At 43.6% G+C, this 17,804-nt stretch overlaps 1 protein-coding gene across 2 annotated transcripts; it reads right to left on the reverse strand.

Annotated features, from left to right (window-relative positions):
• Nucleotides 1-873: 873 nt before the first annotated feature.
• LOC117962623 (DDB1- and CUL4-associated factor 8-like) lies at nucleotides 874-17,000 on the reverse strand. 2 transcript variants are annotated; one of them, XM_059021604.1, is made up of 14 exons: nucleotides 16,860-17,000; nucleotides 15,228-15,310; nucleotides 14,648-14,706; nucleotides 14,158-14,283; nucleotides 13,255-13,880; nucleotides 12,672-12,812; nucleotides 11,799-11,893; nucleotides 11,053-11,163; nucleotides 10,829-10,959; nucleotides 9,762-9,869; nucleotides 8,411-8,541; nucleotides 6,007-6,126; nucleotides 5,770-5,886; nucleotides 874-5,262 (listed from the first exon to the last, which is right to left on the reverse strand). In XM_059021604.1, the coding sequence occupies exons 3-14, from the start codon at nucleotides 14,682-14,684 to the stop codon at nucleotides 5,146-5,148; spliced, it is 1,860 nt and encodes a 619-aa protein (XP_058877587.1). In that variant the 5' UTR covers nucleotides 14,685-14,706; nucleotides 15,228-15,310; nucleotides 16,860-17,000; the 3' UTR covers nucleotides 874-5,145. The 2 variants fall into 2 exon arrangements, with proteins under 2 accessions (XP_058877587.1, XP_058877588.1); XM_059021605.1 differs by having other exon boundaries at nucleotides 16,897-16,995.
• Between the last annotated feature and the right edge of the window lie 804 nt (nucleotides 17,001-17,804).

Below are 17,804 nucleotides of genomic sequence, written 5' to 3' on the forward strand. Positions count from 1 at the left end.
TCTGCATCTCTTTTAAACGACTTAAAAGATAACAAATTAATTCAGTAAATCTATATATATTTGCTACGACAGTCTCAAAATGAGTTATTAAATAACTATCTTAAAATAACCTCTTTCAAGCAACATCAGCTTCAGCATTCTGACTCTGGATTTTAATTTTGTATGCAGACTCTTAAGAATCTCCTAGCAGTATTTAACCCCCTTCCAATCACTGTGTCTCCCACAGCTTTGAAATGATGTCATTTTCCACAAAGCCCTGTAGATATAAAACACGTCACGCTTTTACAAGCTGTCAGAATTTGAGAAACACAGAACACAGTCTTTCACAGCCAAGGATTGAGACAAGCTTAGTCCTTGGTAGGAAGAATTACCTAAATCTATTTTGCCCTCTTTCTCAATTTATTACAAATCTGACTTAGGTAATTCTTGCTTTAAATCATTTGTTTGACTTACTGCTGCTGTATCCCGTGGTCAATGTATTGTTAAAAAGAAATAAAAAAAATAACCAAAAAATTATTGATAAATGCATTCCCAGGTCCTGCTGCAAAATTCTCAAAAAACTCAGCAGTTTGTAAAACTGCTCCTAGTTCCCAAGCACACCTGGTGGCTGTTGCACCCGTGTCTCTGAACACCCTTGTACAGAACACAATCCAGGAGCCTTGACGGAAACACTGGTCTGAGCCGTTACTGGGGGAAGATACTGAAACGCACAAGTTAAGTCCAGACATGCAATAGGAGCTGCTTGTAATATCCAGCTAACCTTGGGAGCACAAAGTCAAAACAACATACCGCTCTGGACAAAAGCTTTGCATCCCCTAGAATACTAGCACTGACCCCCCCTCCCACCCCCCCCCCAAAAAAAAAAACACTATATGAACATTATTTACATCTTTTATTTTACGTAACTCAAAGAAACTGCACAATGATAATCCATAAAAAGTCTAAGCCATAATAGCACTGCAGAAGTATTTCATGTTAGATTTTCGAAATGTCACATTATTTAGTACATGTGAAAACTACAAAGCGCTGGCATGTGATTCAATATGTTAACATAAGAGTCGTTCAGAAAGTTTCATTCGACTATGTAGCAAAATGATTCATTCCATAGGGGGCGACGCAAAACATTTGGCCAGAGCTGTAGATTAGATTAGGGAGAGCTCCTAAGCAGTTAAGTCTTATTTTCTGTGTTTATTTCCCTTCCAAGTACCAGAGCAGTGAGGAAATGAGGGCATTTGTATGAATTTTAGAAGCATATAAATTGTGCTTAAAAAAAACAACTCAAAAAGCACAAAAGATATCCGAGAGTTACGCATCATGTGTGCAGAATCGTCACTTCAGCAACACCAAACCAGGGCTCAAGAGGCCCAGGTTCACTCCGTTGCTGCTTGTGATCTTGCATTAAAACATGCGAGCATTACAGTGACTCAGCGTGCAAACCTAGAGGGAGCCCCACAGCATCGCTTTAACACAGGACTCCAACTACAGTGAAGATCACATCCCAGAACGGGTAATGCAAACGAACCGAAAAAAAAAGAATATCGCAAATTCTGAAAAACACAAAATCAGTCCAGCAAACCTCCCTCGGGTCAAAGACTTCTCTAAAAGCATACATACAAAATAATAATAATAATAATAATGTGATCTCTTCTGCAAAGGGTGACCCAAAAGAGTACAAACCACAGGTCTATATATATATATATATATATATATATATATATATATATATTATTTATCGCTGTGGAGTAACGTGACAAGCCTGAACTCCAGCTCTCACGCATCATGGAATAGAGAACTCAAGGCGTGTTCCATCCCGCCACAGAGATTCCAAACCAAGCCCCACGCATTACATAAGATTCCTGTTTAAGAAACGTGTCTGTGATGTTAAAGTTATCAAACCAGGCTGCGAGGAGTAAATACAGACAAGGGCCTCTCTTTATCAGCGTTGCACGTCCGTAATGTAAATGTGCAACGGTATTTTTTTTAATATTTCGGATTTTATTATGAACTGCATGCATTCCCGGTTTCATTATAAACCGATGCATTACAGTTCTGGTTCTGTATTAATAAAAGCTATTGGGAACGCTGTGCAAAAGCGTTTCTTTGACGGTACGTTTTTAAATACAGACCCAGTTGCATTTCTGTACACCCCTTACCGAACAAAAAAATATATACAAACACACAACAAAAATAATGATTAATCATCCATAATCTACAATCAATACTGAAAATTCTGAACATCATTCCTATTAGAAAAATTAAGAGCGAAATAATTTTGTTCTTAATCTTGGGGGGGATCCAAGTCTAATCCCTGTAGAAGAGAAGAGAATTCAAAGTATTTTCTTTCTGTTTCGTTTTTCTTGAATCTGCTCAAAGCTGAACAAACTTTATCCCCGGCGTGTTCATATTCGTCTCAAACTGAAGAAGAGAAATCCTGCCACTTTGTTTCACAAGTTTCCAAACAAGAAAAAAAAAAAAAATCTACTGCCTTGAAAGAGATACAAACAGAAATCAGAAAAGGGGTTCTTTGCAAATCCAGTGCTTCTTCAGAATAAAAGTGCCGAGTTTGGGGTCGCGATGCAGTCCCTAATTTTCAAAATCCATCGCATTTCAAAATCAAAAAGCCCTCTTCTTTCCTGTCGGAGTTATCGCTTGACAAGCAGTCGCTAGTCTGCCTGTGCAAATATAACCCTCTCTCTGCATCTCCTCCGCCCCGCGAGTCACACAGCCGCCAGGCTCGTGGAACATTGTCCTCTGAAAGAAATCGGTTTCGTAGTTTTACAAAAGTCCAGACGGCAATTCAGTGAAAAAGTTAACCACCGGGCTGAAGCTGAAGAAAGGGAAAGAAATGGGATTTGAAATTCTTCCATGGCTAGAACCGAACCAATGAGCTTCCACACGGCTAGAAATGTACCGAACAGAGGGAAAAAAAAGTATACTTCATGTTTTAAGTGAGCGAGGAGAGCGAGAGTGACAGTTCTTAAGTGAATATCCTTTGCTTTCTTAGACTACTGTACTCTTAATCTGAAACCCTGGTTTATAGAATTAACATTACATTCACTAGAGACTGCGCTGTACAGCTCTGGGCAAAAGCATTGCATCACCCTCTCTATAGAATGAACTCCCTCAGCTTCATAGAGTCCAATGAAAGCTGCTGAATAATGTTCCCTTGTTAACATATTGAATTCCACCCCCTCTATATAGAATGAACTCCCTCAGCTTCATAGAGTCCAATGAAAGCTGCTGAATAATGTTCCCTTGTTAACATATTGAATTCCACACCCAGCGCTTTGTAGTTTTCCATATACTTAACAAAACTGACATGAAACAAATTTGACATTTCGAAATCCAACATGAAATACTACTGTGCTACTATTACGGCTTCCGGTAGACTTTTTTTAATGCAATATCATTTTGTAGTTTCTTTGATTACATGATGTTCTGTTCATAGTTTGTTTTTCAATCCTAAAATTCTAGGAGATACACAGCTTTTGGCCGTAGCTGCTTAAAATGGTAAGTGCAATCCTCGTCGCCTTTCGAAGGTGATTTAAAAATAAATAAATGTTGTATTTGTACAAAAAACAGTAAGTGCTAATAATCTTGTGTCTCCCGCTAAACCAAAAAATTAAAAAAAAAATGACGTTTCGCCCCGGCTCTCCCTCTCCTCTCCTCCTCTTTATATTTCATTGTTTCTAGGTCTGTAAAAAAAACTCCTCAGACGTCAGTACATCGTTTCATATTAAATTCTTCAAACAGTACAATTTGTCTCTTACACACACACAAAGTTTCCTTTGTTTTCCCCCTGTGACGCACCCATCCACCCACGTTTTCTGAAATCAGTCTGTTTTAAATTGCAATTTGGACAAAAAAAAATAAAACAAATCGCTGGTTCTTGTCGTGGTTCTCTGTCTGGCCTGCCGAGGAGTGAATTCACTAAAGAAAACGATAAAAACACAACAGGCAGCTTTAGAAGTTAACCGGCTTTATTCAAGCCAGCATCCAGACACAGTTCGCTTGTTTGATTTTGACCTAAAATCTTTTTTTTTTTACCCTCAAGAAACACATCGAGAACTGATAACACTTTGCCTCGGCGTGGCTCGACTGAACAGAAAATAACGCGTTTCACAAAGTCACGCTCAATTCTGAAACCGATTCCAGCTCATGTGTGTCTGACGGGGTACAGCTCTGACCAAAAAGTTATGAATCACCTAGAATTTTAAGACTGGAGAGAATTAAATGAAAAAAACTGTATGAAGATAATTTACATCTTATTTAACATCATCGTGTAATGAAATAAACTACAAAATGATATCGCATAAAAGTCTATACCGGAAGCCATCATAGTAGCACGGTTGTATTTTGTCACATTTTTCAATTTTTGTCATTCGTTAACTATATGAAAAAAAAAAACTACAAAACTTTTGGCCACAGCTGTACACTTAATTCTCCGACTGATTCTGTCTCGTGTGTTGCAGCTGGATGAAGCTGCACTTTCATTCTCAGAGCGATTCTGTCTCGTGTGTTGAAGTTTGATTTGATAGCACAGGAGAATGACAAGTAACTCGGTGGCTGATGAAGCCGGCCTGTTTTCTGATTGAATCCCCCCCCGGGTCGTGCCTGTCTGTCTGCGAGTCCGTCCGTCGGTCTGGGAGTCCGTCCGTCTGTCCGTCGGTCTGGGAGTCCGTCCGTCTGTCCGTCGGTCTGGGAGTCCGTCCGTCTGTGTCGTTCTGGGAGTCCGTCCGTCCGTCTGGGTCGTTCTGGGAGTCCGTCCGTCTGTCCGTCGGTCTGGGAGTCCGTCCGTCTGGGTCGTTCTGGGAGTCCGTCCGTCTGGGTCGTTCTGGGAGTCCGTCCGTCTGTCCGTCGGTCTGGGAGTCCGTCCGTCTGGGTCGTTCTGGGAGTCCGTCCGTCTGGGTCGTTCTGGGAGTCCGTCCGTCTGGGTCGTTCTGGGAGTCCGTCCGTCTGGGTCGTTCTGGGAGTCCGTCCGTCTGGGTCGTTCTGGGAGTCCGTCCGTCTGGGTCGTTCTGGGAGTCCGTCCGTCTGGGTCGTTCTGGGAGTCCGTCCGTCTGGGTCGTTCTGGGAGTCCGTCCGTCTGGGTCGTTCTGGGAGTCCGTCCGTCTGGGTCGTTCTGCGAGTCTGTCCGTCTGTCGTTCAGGAGGACATGCACTGCACGTGATCGGGCCCGGTCTCTTCTTCATCCGAGGAGTCCGGCGAGCTCCACGACTCGTCAGAGTCTCCCTCGGGACCCCCGGCCTCTCCACGACGGCTCTGCCACAGAAACACACAGCAAAACCACAAAACATCACAGCATTTCTTAAAGACTAATAAATAAATACACACATTATATACACCGAGTCAATGGGCGCTCCTCTTAAAAACACAAGCTCGGTGCTTGTGGAGTGATGTCATTGTACCACAGCAGGTGAGCAAGCTGCTGCCCTCTGTGGTTTTTGAGGGGAGCGTTGCTTATGCTCTCTCTATATATATATTATATATCTAGATAGACACACACAGCAGTGTGCAAACTTATTAGAACACATACCCCCCATTGCTTCTGTACTTCTGATTTGTCGCGTGTGTGAAATCAAAACCACCTGAACTGAAAAGGTTACATTCTCACACCCAGGAGGGTACAGAAGACACACAAAGGACATCGGGGACAAAAAATCCTGCAGGTGTTCCAATACGTTTGCACACTGCTGCAGCAGGTCTCCCTCTCAGCCAATGGGAGAGCGCGCGGGGGATTCTGCTGCATTGTGACGTCACGGCGCTCACCCTCTGCGGTCGCCTGTGTCTCATGTGTCTCATGAGGAACCACAGCAGCTGCGTGTCGTACTGGTCTCCGTGTCGCACGCTGTCTTCATCGCGCTCCCGCTTGTTCTTCTTCATCACCTGAGCGGGACGGAGAGATTAAGCTTTGATAGCTACAGGGCGGCTGTGCACTGAAAGGTTTTGCAGGAGTTTAATGTAGTCTGTGGCCAAACGTTTTTGTTTTTCTTATTTCAGTCGTACCTCTTTCAGCCCTCGCAGTCCGGTGGGGGTCTCTGCCGTGGGAGCCCAGATCTTCACATCGTGGTCCAAACCACTGGTGGCTAAAACAGGCAGGTGAGGGTGTGGTTCAAGACAGTTCACCTGGGGGGAAGAGAGAGAGAGAGAGAGAGAGAGAGAGAGACGAGAGAGAGAGAGAGACGAGAGAGAGAGAGAGAGAGAGAGAGAGAGAGAGAGAGAGAGAGAGAGAGAGAGAGAGAGAGAGAGAGAGAGAGAGAGAGAGAGAGAGAGGAGATTTACAGTTCTGGCCAAAAGTTTTGCATCACCCTATAGAATGAACTAATTTTGCTTCATAGAGTCCAATGAAAGCTGCTGAATAATGTTCCCTTGTTAACATATTGAATTCCACCCCCTCTATATAGAATGAACTCCCTCAGCTTCATAGAGTCCAATGAAAGCTGCTGAATAATGTTCCCTTGTTAACATATTGAATTCCACCCCCTCTATATAGAATGAACTCCCTCAGCTTCATAGAGTCCAGTGAAAGCTGCTGAATAATGTTCCCTTGTTAACATATTGAATTCCACCCCCTCTATATAGAATGAACTCCCTCAGCTTCATAGAGTCCAATGAAAGCTGCTGAATAATGTTCCCTTGTTAACATATTGAATTCCACCCCCTCTATATAGAATGAACTCCCTCAGCTTCATAGAGTCCAATGAAAGCTGCTGAATAATGTTCCCTTGTTAACATATTGAATTCCACCCCCTCTATATAGAATGAACTCCCTCAGCTTCATAGAGTCCAATGAAAGCTGCTGAATAATGTTCCCTTGTTAACATATTGAATTCCACCCCCTCTATATAGAATGAACTCCCTCAGCTTCATAGAGTCCAGTGAAAGCTGCTGAATAATGTTCCCTTGTTAACATATTGAATTCCACCCCCTCTATATAGAATGAACTCCCTCAGCTTCATAGAGTCCAATGAAAGCTGCTGAATAATGTTCCCTTGTTAACATATTGAATTCCACCCCCCTCTATATAGAATGAACTCCCTCAGCTTCATAGAGTCCAATGAAAGCTGCTGAATAATGTTCCCTTGTTAACATATTGAATTCCACCCCCTCTATATAGAATGAACTCCCTCAGCTTCATAGAGTCCAATGAAAGCTGCTGAATAATGTTCCCTTGTTAACATATTGAATTCCACCCCCTCTATATAGAATGAACTCCCTCAGCTTCATAGAGTCCAGTGAAAGCTGCTGAATAATGTTCCCTTGTTAACATATTGAATTCCACACCCTCTGTATAGAATGAACTCCCTCAGCTTCACAGAGTCCAATGAAAGCTGCTGAATAATGTTCCCTTGTTAACATATTGAATTCCACCCCCTCTATATAGAATGAACTCCCTCAGCTTCACAGAGTCCAGTGAAAGCTGCTGAATAATGTTCCCTTGTTAACATATTGAATTCCACCCCCTCTATATAGAATGAACTCCCTCAGCTTCATAGAGTCCAATGAAAGCTGCTGAATAATGTTCCCTTGTTAACATATTGAATTCCACCCCCTCTATATAGAATGAACTCCCTCAGCTTCATAGAGTCCAATGAAAGCTGCTGAATAATGTTCCCTTGTTAACATATTGAATTCCACCCCCTCTATATAGAATGAACTCCCTCAGCTTCATAGAGTCCAATGAAAGCTGCTGAATAATGTTCCCTTGTTAACATATTGAATTCCACACCCTCTATATAGAATGAACTCCCTCAGCTTCATAGAGTCCAATGAAAGCTGCTGAATAATGTTCCCTTGTTAACATATTGAATTCCACCCCCTCTATATAGAATGAACTCCCTCAGCTTCATAGAGTCCAATGAAAGCTGCTGAATAATGTTCCCTTGTTAACATATTGAATTCCACGCCCTCTATATAGAATGAACTCCCTCAGCTTCATAGAGTCCAATGAAAGCTGCTGAATAATGTTCCCTTGTTAACATATTGAATTCCACCCCCTCTATATAGAATGAACTCCCTCAGCTTCATAGAGTCCAATGAAAGCTGCTGAATAATGTTCCCTTGTTAACATATTGAATTCCACACCCAGCGCCTGGTAGTTTTCCCAGATACTTAACGGAAAACTGACAACTAAAAAATGTGACATTTCGAAATCTAACTTGAAATACTACTGTGCTACTATTACGGATTCCGGTGTAGACTTTTATAAGTTATCATTTTGTAGCTTCTTTGATGACATGATGTTAAATAAAAGATCTAAATTATGTTCCTATAGTTTTTATTAATGTTTCAATCCTATAATTCTAGGCGATGCAAAACTTTTGTCTCCCTAAAAATATCCTTCGAAGGAAGTGGGAATTCATTTTCAAAAAAGGAACTGGAATAGAAAGAGACCCTGAAATCCACTCACCACGCCCCCTTTGTCTCCCTCCATGAACTGCACGATGCGGGCTGAGTTCTTCTCCCACAGATAGATGTGTCCACAGTCACTGCCGCTGACTACAAACTCGTCGCGTGGACCGTAGAAATTCACCCCTTTCACTGATCAGAGAGCAAGAGGAAAAACAGACAACTTGTGATGAGAGCCAGTCACACAGAGAGTCACAAACACAGACACCCAGAGAGAGAGACACACACACACACACAACTGCATTACAGCACCTCCAGATGTGTCATTGATATCCTTTATATACCCGCCTGCATGAACACCTCAGGGGGTGAGAATTTCAATCTCCTCTCAGTAATCAGTGATATAGAAACAACAGGCGCTCCGTGTGTGAAAATGTGAGACCGCTTTGTGCTTTAATCAGACGTCTTAAACAGCTCCTAAAAAGTCTCCTGCGTTTGACTGTGTGTGGCTCCATGTTCCTTTTCTCTGACTGTTTTTAAATTAATTGCATGTGCGGCCTACTAAAGCCATTAAAATTAGACAACTTTCCCCCCCCCCCCCAAGATTTTCAGTTCCGATGGTTTGGATTTCAAACGCACAACAAATGAAAAATTACAGAAGCAACGAGGGTGTGTGTGTGCACACTATACTCTATCTCTCTCTCTCTCTCTGTCCGTCTCTCTCTCTGTTCATCTCTCTCTCTCTGTGTCTCTCTCTCTCTCTGCCTGCCTCTTTCTCTGCCTGCCTCTCTCTCTGCCTCTCTCTCTCTCTCTCTGCCTGCCTCTCTCTCTTTCTCTGCCTGCCTCTCTCTCTTTCTCTGCCTGCCTCTCTCTCTTTCTCTGCCTGCCTCTCTCTCTTTCTCTGCCTGCCTCTCTCTCTTTCTCTGCCTGCCTCTCTCTCTTTCTCTGCCTGCCTCTCTCTCTTTCTCTGCCTGCCTCTCTCTCTTTCTCTGCCTGCCTCTCTCTCTTTCTCTGCCTGCCTCTCTCTCTTTCTCTGCCTGCCTCTCTCTCTTTCTCTGCCTGCCTCTCTCTCTTTCTCTGCCTGCCTCTCTCTCTTTCTCTGCCTGCCTCTCTCTCTTTCTCTGCCTGCCTCTCTCTCTTTCTCTGCCTGCCTCTCTCTCTTTCTCTGCCTGCCTCTCTCTCTTTCTCTGCCTGCCTCTCTCTCTTTCTCTGCCTGCCTCTCTCTCTCTTTCTCTGCCTCTCTCTCTCTCTCTTTCTCTGCCTCTCTCTCTCTTTCTCTGCCTCTCTCTCTCTTTCTCTGCCTCTCTCTCTCTTTCTCTGCCTCTCTCTCTCAAGCATGCCTCCTCGCTCTCGACCCCCACAGCTCTACAGCGTGGGAGCCTCAATGCGATCCCTGGGTCAGTCAGTCCCACCTGTTGCATTGTTACGATGTCCCTTGTAGTGTTTCATGTACTGGGCTCCATCGCTGTGGCTCGTGTCAAACAGGTAAATGTCTTCGTCGTTGTAGCTGGCCAGCAGTTCTGAGAAAGGAGAGTCACACCAACAGTCAAGTAACGCAGACTATTCATCAAATCCCAACACAATACAGCTTGGCAAGGCTTCACACAGGCTAACTGCAGGGCAGAGTGCCACGGGAAAGGCTTGCTTAAATAGCAGCAGCTTCACATCACCTAGAATTTATTTTAAAAAGACATGGATAGTCTACCGGAAGCCACAATAGTAATTCAGTAGTATTTCAGGCTGGATTTTGAAGTTATTTTTTTATTGTTAAGTATATGGGGAAACTACATTATTCAGCAGGTTCCATTCGACTACATGAAACAGAAATGAGTTCGTTCTATAGGGTGATGATGCAAAATTTTTGGCCAGAGCGGCACACCATGAGATCAAATGACTTGTCTTTATTTGAAATCTCTTTCTGTCTTCGATTAGATTTCAAGAATTAGAATCTGCTTCTTAATAGTAAATCAATATTATTATAATTTTTCTTTGTATTAAAATTAGTCATTTAGCAGACGCTTTTATCCAAAGCGACTTCCAGATACTAAGGGGGTGAACTCTGCATCATCAACAACTGCTGCTGCTGCAGAGTCACTTCCAATAGGAGCTTGTTTGTTTGACGTCTCATCCTGAAGGACGGAGCACAAGGAGGTTCAGTGACTTGCTCAGGGTCACACACACACAGGGAGTCAGTGGCTGCTGCAGAGTCACTTCCAATAGGACCTCGTTTGACGTCTCGTCTGAAGGACGGAGCACAAGGAGGTTCAGTGACTTGCTCAGGGTCACACACACACACACAGGGAGTCAGTGGCTGCTGCAGAGTCACTTCCAATAGGAGCTTGTTTGTTTGATGTCTCGTCTGAAGGACGGAGCACAAGGATGTTCAGTGACTTGCTCAGGGTCACACACACACAGGGAGTCAGTGGCTGAGCCGGGTGATTTGAACTGGGAAACGCTTTCTAAAAGCAGCTTTACTCACCCGTCCCGTTGTGGCTGTACACAAGACAAGTGATGTTGGTTTTGGACTCGCTGGTGACCAAGTGCTGCGGACAGAACTTCTTCAGAACGCCGTTGTTCTCATTTTCATTGATCTTTCTCTGATCGTAAATTCTACAGAACAAACCAAAAAAAAAAATGTACACAGCACTGTAAAAAAAATAAAGGTTTCTCCACTGCAGAGCGCAGGTGGTTTGAGACACCCACCGGACATACTGGTCACGCCCCCCCACAGCAAACTCATCGGTCCTGGCCGGGTTCACGTAGATTGTGTACAGACCCACTTTCTTGTCGTTCTCCTTTGTGACCACCAGCTTCCTGCTCAGACAGACGAGAGGAGACACAAATTGAAAAAGGTAGAATAATTCTGTTTGAACAGCGTGTCTCCAGAGAGCTGGTCTTTAATTCGATGTGCAGAATGGAGAGATAGAGAGAGAGGGAGGGAGGGAGGGAGAGAGGGGAGAGAGAGAGAGGGGGAAGAGAGAGCGAGGAAGACAGAGAAAGAGGGGAGAGAGGAGAGAGGAGAGAGAGGAGAGGGAGGGAGAGGAAAGAGGAGATAGAGGAGGGAGAGAGGGGGAGAGAGAGGGAGAGAGAGAGGAGGGGAGAGAGAGAGGAGGGGAGAGAGAGAGGAGGGGAGAGAGAGAGGAGGGGAGAGAGACAGGAGGGGAGAGAGACAGGAGGGGAGAGAGACAGGAGGGGAGAGAGACAGGAGGGGAGATAGAGAGAGGAGAGAGAGAAGATAGGGAAGAGAGGAGATAGAGAGGAGAGAGAGGAGAAAGAAAGGAGAGAGGAGAGAGAGGGAGGAAGAGAGAGGAGAGAGAGAGAGGAGATAGAGGAGACAGAAGATAGAGAGGAGAGAGGAGATAAAGAGAAGATAGAGAGGAGAGAGAGAGAGGAGAGAGGAGAGAGGGATAGAGAGAAGGTGGGGTTCTCTTTGGGGGGGGGTCTCTTACGTTGCGGGCCGATCCAGTCGCAAGTCGATCCCGTAGACGACAGCATCCTCTCCGGCTGACAGGAAGAAGCAGGGAGAGTCGGGATCCAGAGCCAGCTGAGAGAGAGAGAGAGAGAGAGAGAGAGATGAAACATTCATTAAAACAGCACGGGGATGGAAAGAAGACTCCTGATCCACAGCAGTGTCACCCAGTCCAGGTTTCACTACCAGCTTGATCAGCTCCCAGTGTGTCCAGCTAACAAGCTCAGGTGTGTCTTATTATTAAACTCCCAGTGAAACCAGGACTGGATCACACTGCTGTGCAGCGGGAGTCTGATTTTTACAAAAAAACTATTTGAAATGCTACAGTAATAACTACTATAATAATCTCGCAGATCTCAGTTTTCAGCTAGGTAGGACGCAGTGTGTGATTCAATAGATGAACGAGGGAACATTATTCAGCAGCTTTCATTGGACTCTATGAAGCTGAGGGAGTTCATTCTATATAGAGGGGGTGGAATTCAATATGTTAACAAGGGAACATTATTCAGCAGCTTTCACTGGACTCTATGAAGCTGAGGGAGTTCATTCTATATAGAGGGTGTGGAATTCAATATGTTAACAAGGGAACATTATTCAGCAGCTTTCATTGGACTCTATGAAGCTGAGGGAGTTCATTCTATATAGAGGGGGTGGAATTCAATATGTTAACAAGGGAACATTATTCAGCAGCTTTCACTGGACTCTATGAAGCACAGTTAGTTCACTGAGGGCGGTGATGCTAAACTCTTGGCTGTAGCTGGGTGGATCCTATCGATAGTGCAGTACGGTGGGACTGTGTGTGTGTCCGGCTGGGATCGCTGAAGGATCGCTCTCTCGCGGATCCGGGTTCTACCTTGTGGGCCGCTCCTTTGTGTTGAGCCACTTTCTTGGTGGATTTGCATCGCTGCGTGGCTGACAGATCAGCCAATCGAATCTGTCCGTCCCGCGCACACATGACCAGGGTGGAGTCTCCACTGTGAGGAAGAAACTTCGCCTGCAGAGAAAGAAAGAAAGCCAAACAAAGTCCTGGAATTTTAGGAGAGACAGAATCAAAAATTAAAAAATAAAAATCTACGAACAGAATTTAGATCTTTTATTTAACATCTAAAAGAAACTACTAAATGATTATCGCATTAAAGTCTGTACCGGAAGCCATAATAGCAGTACAGTAGCGTTTCGTGTTAGATTTAAAAAAATGTCGCATTTTTTTCAGGGTTTTTTCCAGTAGACAGAAAACTACAAAAGCGCTGGGTGTGGAATTCAATGCGTTACCGTCAAATTATTCAGCAGCTTTCAAATTTTACGAAGCAAAACGTGTTCGTTCTATAGGGCGATGCAAAACTCTAAACCCTAAACCTTAGCATGCGTGTCGCTGCATGCGTGCTTCACCCAGGTCTGCGCTGACACACCCACACGTCTCCCGCTTGCAGTCTTACCTGAAACACGTTGCTCTTGTGCCCCGTTTCGAATTCCAGCACGGCTCTCTTCCTCGTCCAGTCCCAGATAATCACCTTCAGGTCGTCGCTGCCCGAGGCCAGCCTGCTCCCGGAGCTGTTGAAATGCAGGGTGTTCACACAGCCGCTGTGCTTCTCCAGACTCCCCTGCAGCTTGAACCTCTGCACCAGCCCCCGGGCTCCGCACGCCCTGGGGGTAAAATGAGGCAGCCCTCTCCCGATCTCTCTGGCCCTGAGCTCGGGGACCGCCCTCCAGCCGGGGCAGCCCAGCTCCTTGAGCTCAGAGTCCAGCCACTCGTCCAGGGCTTGCTCGTCTTCCTCTTCCTCCTCCTCCTCCTCCTCCTCGTCCTCCTCTTCGATGTCCTCGTCCGAGCTGGAGGACGTGTGTCCCCGGCTCCTGTTGCGTCTTCTTTTCCGGAGCTCTCTCCGACTGCCTCCTCCTCCTCCCCCGCTCCGGTCATCGCTGTCTCCCGCCTCCTCAGTCAGGGAATATCGGACGGTCTCCTCCATGCTGTCCGACTCCTGTTCCTGTTCCTCCTCTTCCTCCTCCTCTCTCCGCTCTCCTTCCTGTTCCGCGGTTTTATCTTGAGCCGTCTCCCCACTTCCGCCTGGAAAGAATTTCAAGAGCATTATCTTCGACTTGAGTGGCGTTTTTTTTTTACCTAGTTTTTGAGCAGGGTGTCCAATCAATCAATCAATCAATCAATCAATCAATCAAATCAATCCAGGTGCTGGAGGGCCGTTTATCAAATGAGACACTGAACTACTTTGGGGTCTGGACAGAAGGAGGTTTACTTGAATTGGTTCATTTAAACGTTTTAGAGCAGGGTTAAAACTCAGGGTGTCGCTCATGACAAAAACAAACGAACACTTCAACGAACTCGCCTGTGTCGTGTTCACCCGGTCTGCTTTGGACAGGAAGTGTGCCTGCCTCTTCCTCTTCCTCCTCCCCTCCTCCTCCTCCTCGGGTCGGCAGAGGATCGCAGGAGCCGTCCTGCAACTGTTGAGCCTCTTCAGGGGAAACCAGTGAGACAAATAGATAAAGATCATACACACAGAGAGACACACACAGAGAGACACACAGACAGAGAGACACAGACACACACAGAGAGCCACACAGACAGAGACAGAGACACACAGACAGAGACAGAGACACACAGAGAGACACACAGACAGAGACAGAGACACACAGACAGAGACAGAGATACACAGACAGACACACAGACAGAGACAGAGACACACAGACACAGACAGAGACACACACAGAGAGACAGACAGAGACACACACAGAGAGACAGAGATACACAGAGAGACACACAGACAGAGACAGAGACACACAGACAGAGACACACAGACAGGACGTCTCTTTTCTCACCGTTTCCAAGACCCGCTTTCCCATCTTTGTCTGCCATCTTGTCTTTGCCAAAGCAGACTCTGGAGGAGAAAAATAATATTTCAAGGTCATTTAGTGGCAAGCGACCAAAAAAGCATAGCCTCCAAACTTCAAATATCTTTTACTCTGAAGAAGAACAGTCAAAATAAAGGAGGGCTCCACACGCCCCCCCCAGCACTGAACACACAGGACACACCTGCACAGACACAGAAAAATACTCAAACCTGATGCTTAAAATAAAATAAAAAACACAACTGCTTCCTGCTGGTATTGCAGATCCCAGTGAGGTCTGATTTTGGACTGCTTGCTGTTACAGTCTAAGAGGAGTCCAAACCAGCCGCCTCAACCAGAAATGCAAACAGTACAGCAAGACTAAGCGATGAATCCATTATACATTTTCAGAGGAAGCATAATATAAAAAATATAAATTTGAGTGTGTGTGTGTGTGCGTTTCAGCGTGTACCAATTGTTTTAGCTTCCTTTCACAATGTCCGTTCGTTATGTACAAAGTGTTTCTGAGGTTTAATGGTTGCTAAAGTCACACAGAAATCCGTCACATTACCTCTTCAGCTGTCAAAGATTCAACGACACTGTTTTTTTTCACTCGAAGTTGGATTTTATTTGTCTTGAAGTAACATTTTCATTCTGTAAATACAATAACAGAGAAAATAAAACGTCAGTTTGGCCTAACTATGATATTATCCAATCGTCCATTACAGCTATGGGCAAAAGTCTTGCATCGCCTAGAATTTTATATGAACATAATTTTATTTAACATCATGTAAATCAAAAGTAATTAAAAAATTATATCGCAAAAGTCAGAAGCCATAATAGTAGTATTTCATATTAGATTTTGAAATGTCGCGTTTTTCCATTGTTATCAGTTTTTTTTGTTAGCTATATGGAAAACTACAAAGCGCTGGTGTGTAATTCAATATGTTAACGTCAACAGGTTCCATTCGACTTTATGAAGCAAAATTAGTTAATTGTATAGACCCGGTGATGCAAAACTTTGGCCAGAGCTGTACAGCAGCAGTGTAGAGTAGTGGTTAGGGCTCTGGACTCTTGACCAGAGGGTCATGGGTTCAATCCCATTTGGGGGACACTGCTGCTGTACCCTTGAGCAAGGTACTTTACCTAGATTGCTCCAGTAAAAACCCAACTGTATAAATGGGTAATTGTATGTAATAAATAATGTAATTGTATGTAAAAAATAATGAGATATCTTGTAACAATTGTAAGTCGCCCTGGATAAAGGCGTCTGCTAAGAAATAAATAATAATAATAATAATAATAATAATAATACAAGACAAAGTAAGTCAAACAGGGAGTGTTTGTCGCCCTCTAGTGGATTAATTCCGATGCGGTTTTTAATATCTCCACATATGGTACAGATAAACAAGGTGACACATATTCAGTGTATTTGTTAGATGAAGTAACTGCGGCGAGGCAGGAACAGATTCCACCTTCAAAATCATTAATAAAAGAGCGATGCATGACATTCCAGGAGTGGCATTTTAACTACCCCCTGTACGACACAGCTACCAACTGTCGCCAAATTATCCCTGACGCTACGGCGAGACTTAGATTATAAACAGGCGTGCCACCAGCCAGCATGTTAAAACTAAAACCGTTAAAAAATATTAAGAAAAAACACAATTAAACTAAATAAATTATATAAATGAACGCGCCTGTTGCGCTGGATTATTGATTCTTTGATTTCTTTGCACAAATATAAGTTTCGTTTTTTTTTTTAACTCAAAATGTTACAAATAATTATTTTTAAACACTTATTTCGTTAACAAGGTGTAATTATATATATATATATATATATAAACTGATAACCCAAATATAATATAAAACGCCATCATACAAAAATGCGTAACGCCACAGAACTATCGCTGGCGTTATAAATGTTTGATTCTCCGATCATTACAAATTAAACGACGCTGTTATTTTAAAGCACAAGGATGCAGTAAACGTTCCCCTGGTATAAAAGACTGCGTTTGAACTCAAATGTTAGATTTTATGCCGTGATGTTTTTGCATTTCTCTACAATAATAAAAAAAAATAATATCAAACCACCGGGCCCGTGTCTAATATTATTATCTCAAACTCACACACAGCGCCAAACAAACCACAGCCTTCTCTACAAAAACCAAGAAAAACCGGCGAGCGACTTAAATTAACTTACCAAAAATAAAGAATACATTTTTAAATATATATAATACTTGCTTCTGTGTTTTTGTTTTGTTTTTTTTCAAGCAGCAGCCTCTGTTTTTCTTTCTGTGTTCCACTTCCGGGGGTCAACCGAGAGAGATTCACATCCATCCAAACAAACAACCAACTTTATTTAAAAGAGAGAACGTTTCCACGGCGTGGAGGGTGCTGGGAGATGTAGTTGTTTAAAGAACTACAGAGTTGTGTCACTGATGACGTGTTGGCTGTGAAACTGACGCCATTAAGGCGCGAAACAGAGTAAGAGCGGAGCCACAATGGCGTAAACAGGGCTTCAGTTTCACAACTCGAGATGGGAATCACTTTGCAAAAACCCGCACCTGTCACATGCATTTAGTTTACATGCACCGCTGCACGAAGGCAAATCACACGAAAACCACTCTAGTTTGGTTTTTAGTTTCCATGTATACTTACATAGTCTGTTCCCAGACTTTAAATATGTTTGCTCCTTAAGAAATATCGGTGAACACCACACGCTCGGCACAGCACGCCACGGCACTGCACGGTACAGCATGGCTTAGACGCATTATTTATGCGTTTTATGAATTTAATTATCTATGAAGAATTACAACTTCATTTTTTGTGCAAGGTGTATTTTTTTTTCCTTCGTTCTATTTGATTTGTATTTTTTTTCAAATTTAATTTTGCATGCTTGTGTGTTTTTTTGTATAAATCTGTATAGCAGCTGTTGTTGTTATCTGTATGTATTTGTGTGATTCTTGTTGATACTTCGATGCTTTGATGAAGGTGTGAAAGCACTGAAACGTCTGACACGTTTTGATTTGATATGTAAAATCAAATGATAGTAGTTTCATTATATGGAGCTGCCGATGTTTTAGGTGTGACATATTCTGCTGTGAGTTTACATTTCACTTGAATACGTCTTATGTTATTTGTTTAA

Source organism: Acipenser ruthenus, unplaced genomic scaffold (assembly GCF_902713425.1).
Source record: "Acipenser ruthenus unplaced genomic scaffold, fAciRut3.2 maternal haplotype, whole genome shotgun sequence".
In the NCBI taxonomy this organism is placed as follows: domain Eukaryota; kingdom Metazoa; phylum Chordata; class Actinopteri; order Acipenseriformes; family Acipenseridae; genus Acipenser; species Acipenser ruthenus.

Coding starts and splice junctions, on each gene's coding strand:
- LOC117962623 (XM_059021604.1), bottom strand. CDS start 14,684: ATGGCAGACAAAGATGGGAAAGCGGGTCTTGGAAACG. Junction 6,127..8,410: donor AGGGAGACAAAGGGGGCGTG/GTGAGTGGATTT, acceptor TCTTCCCCCCAG/GTGAACTGTCTTGAACCACA. Junction 5,263..5,769: donor GACACAGGCGACCGCAGAGG/GTGAGCGCCGTG, acceptor TTTCTGTGGCAG/AGCCGTCGTGGAGAGGCCGG.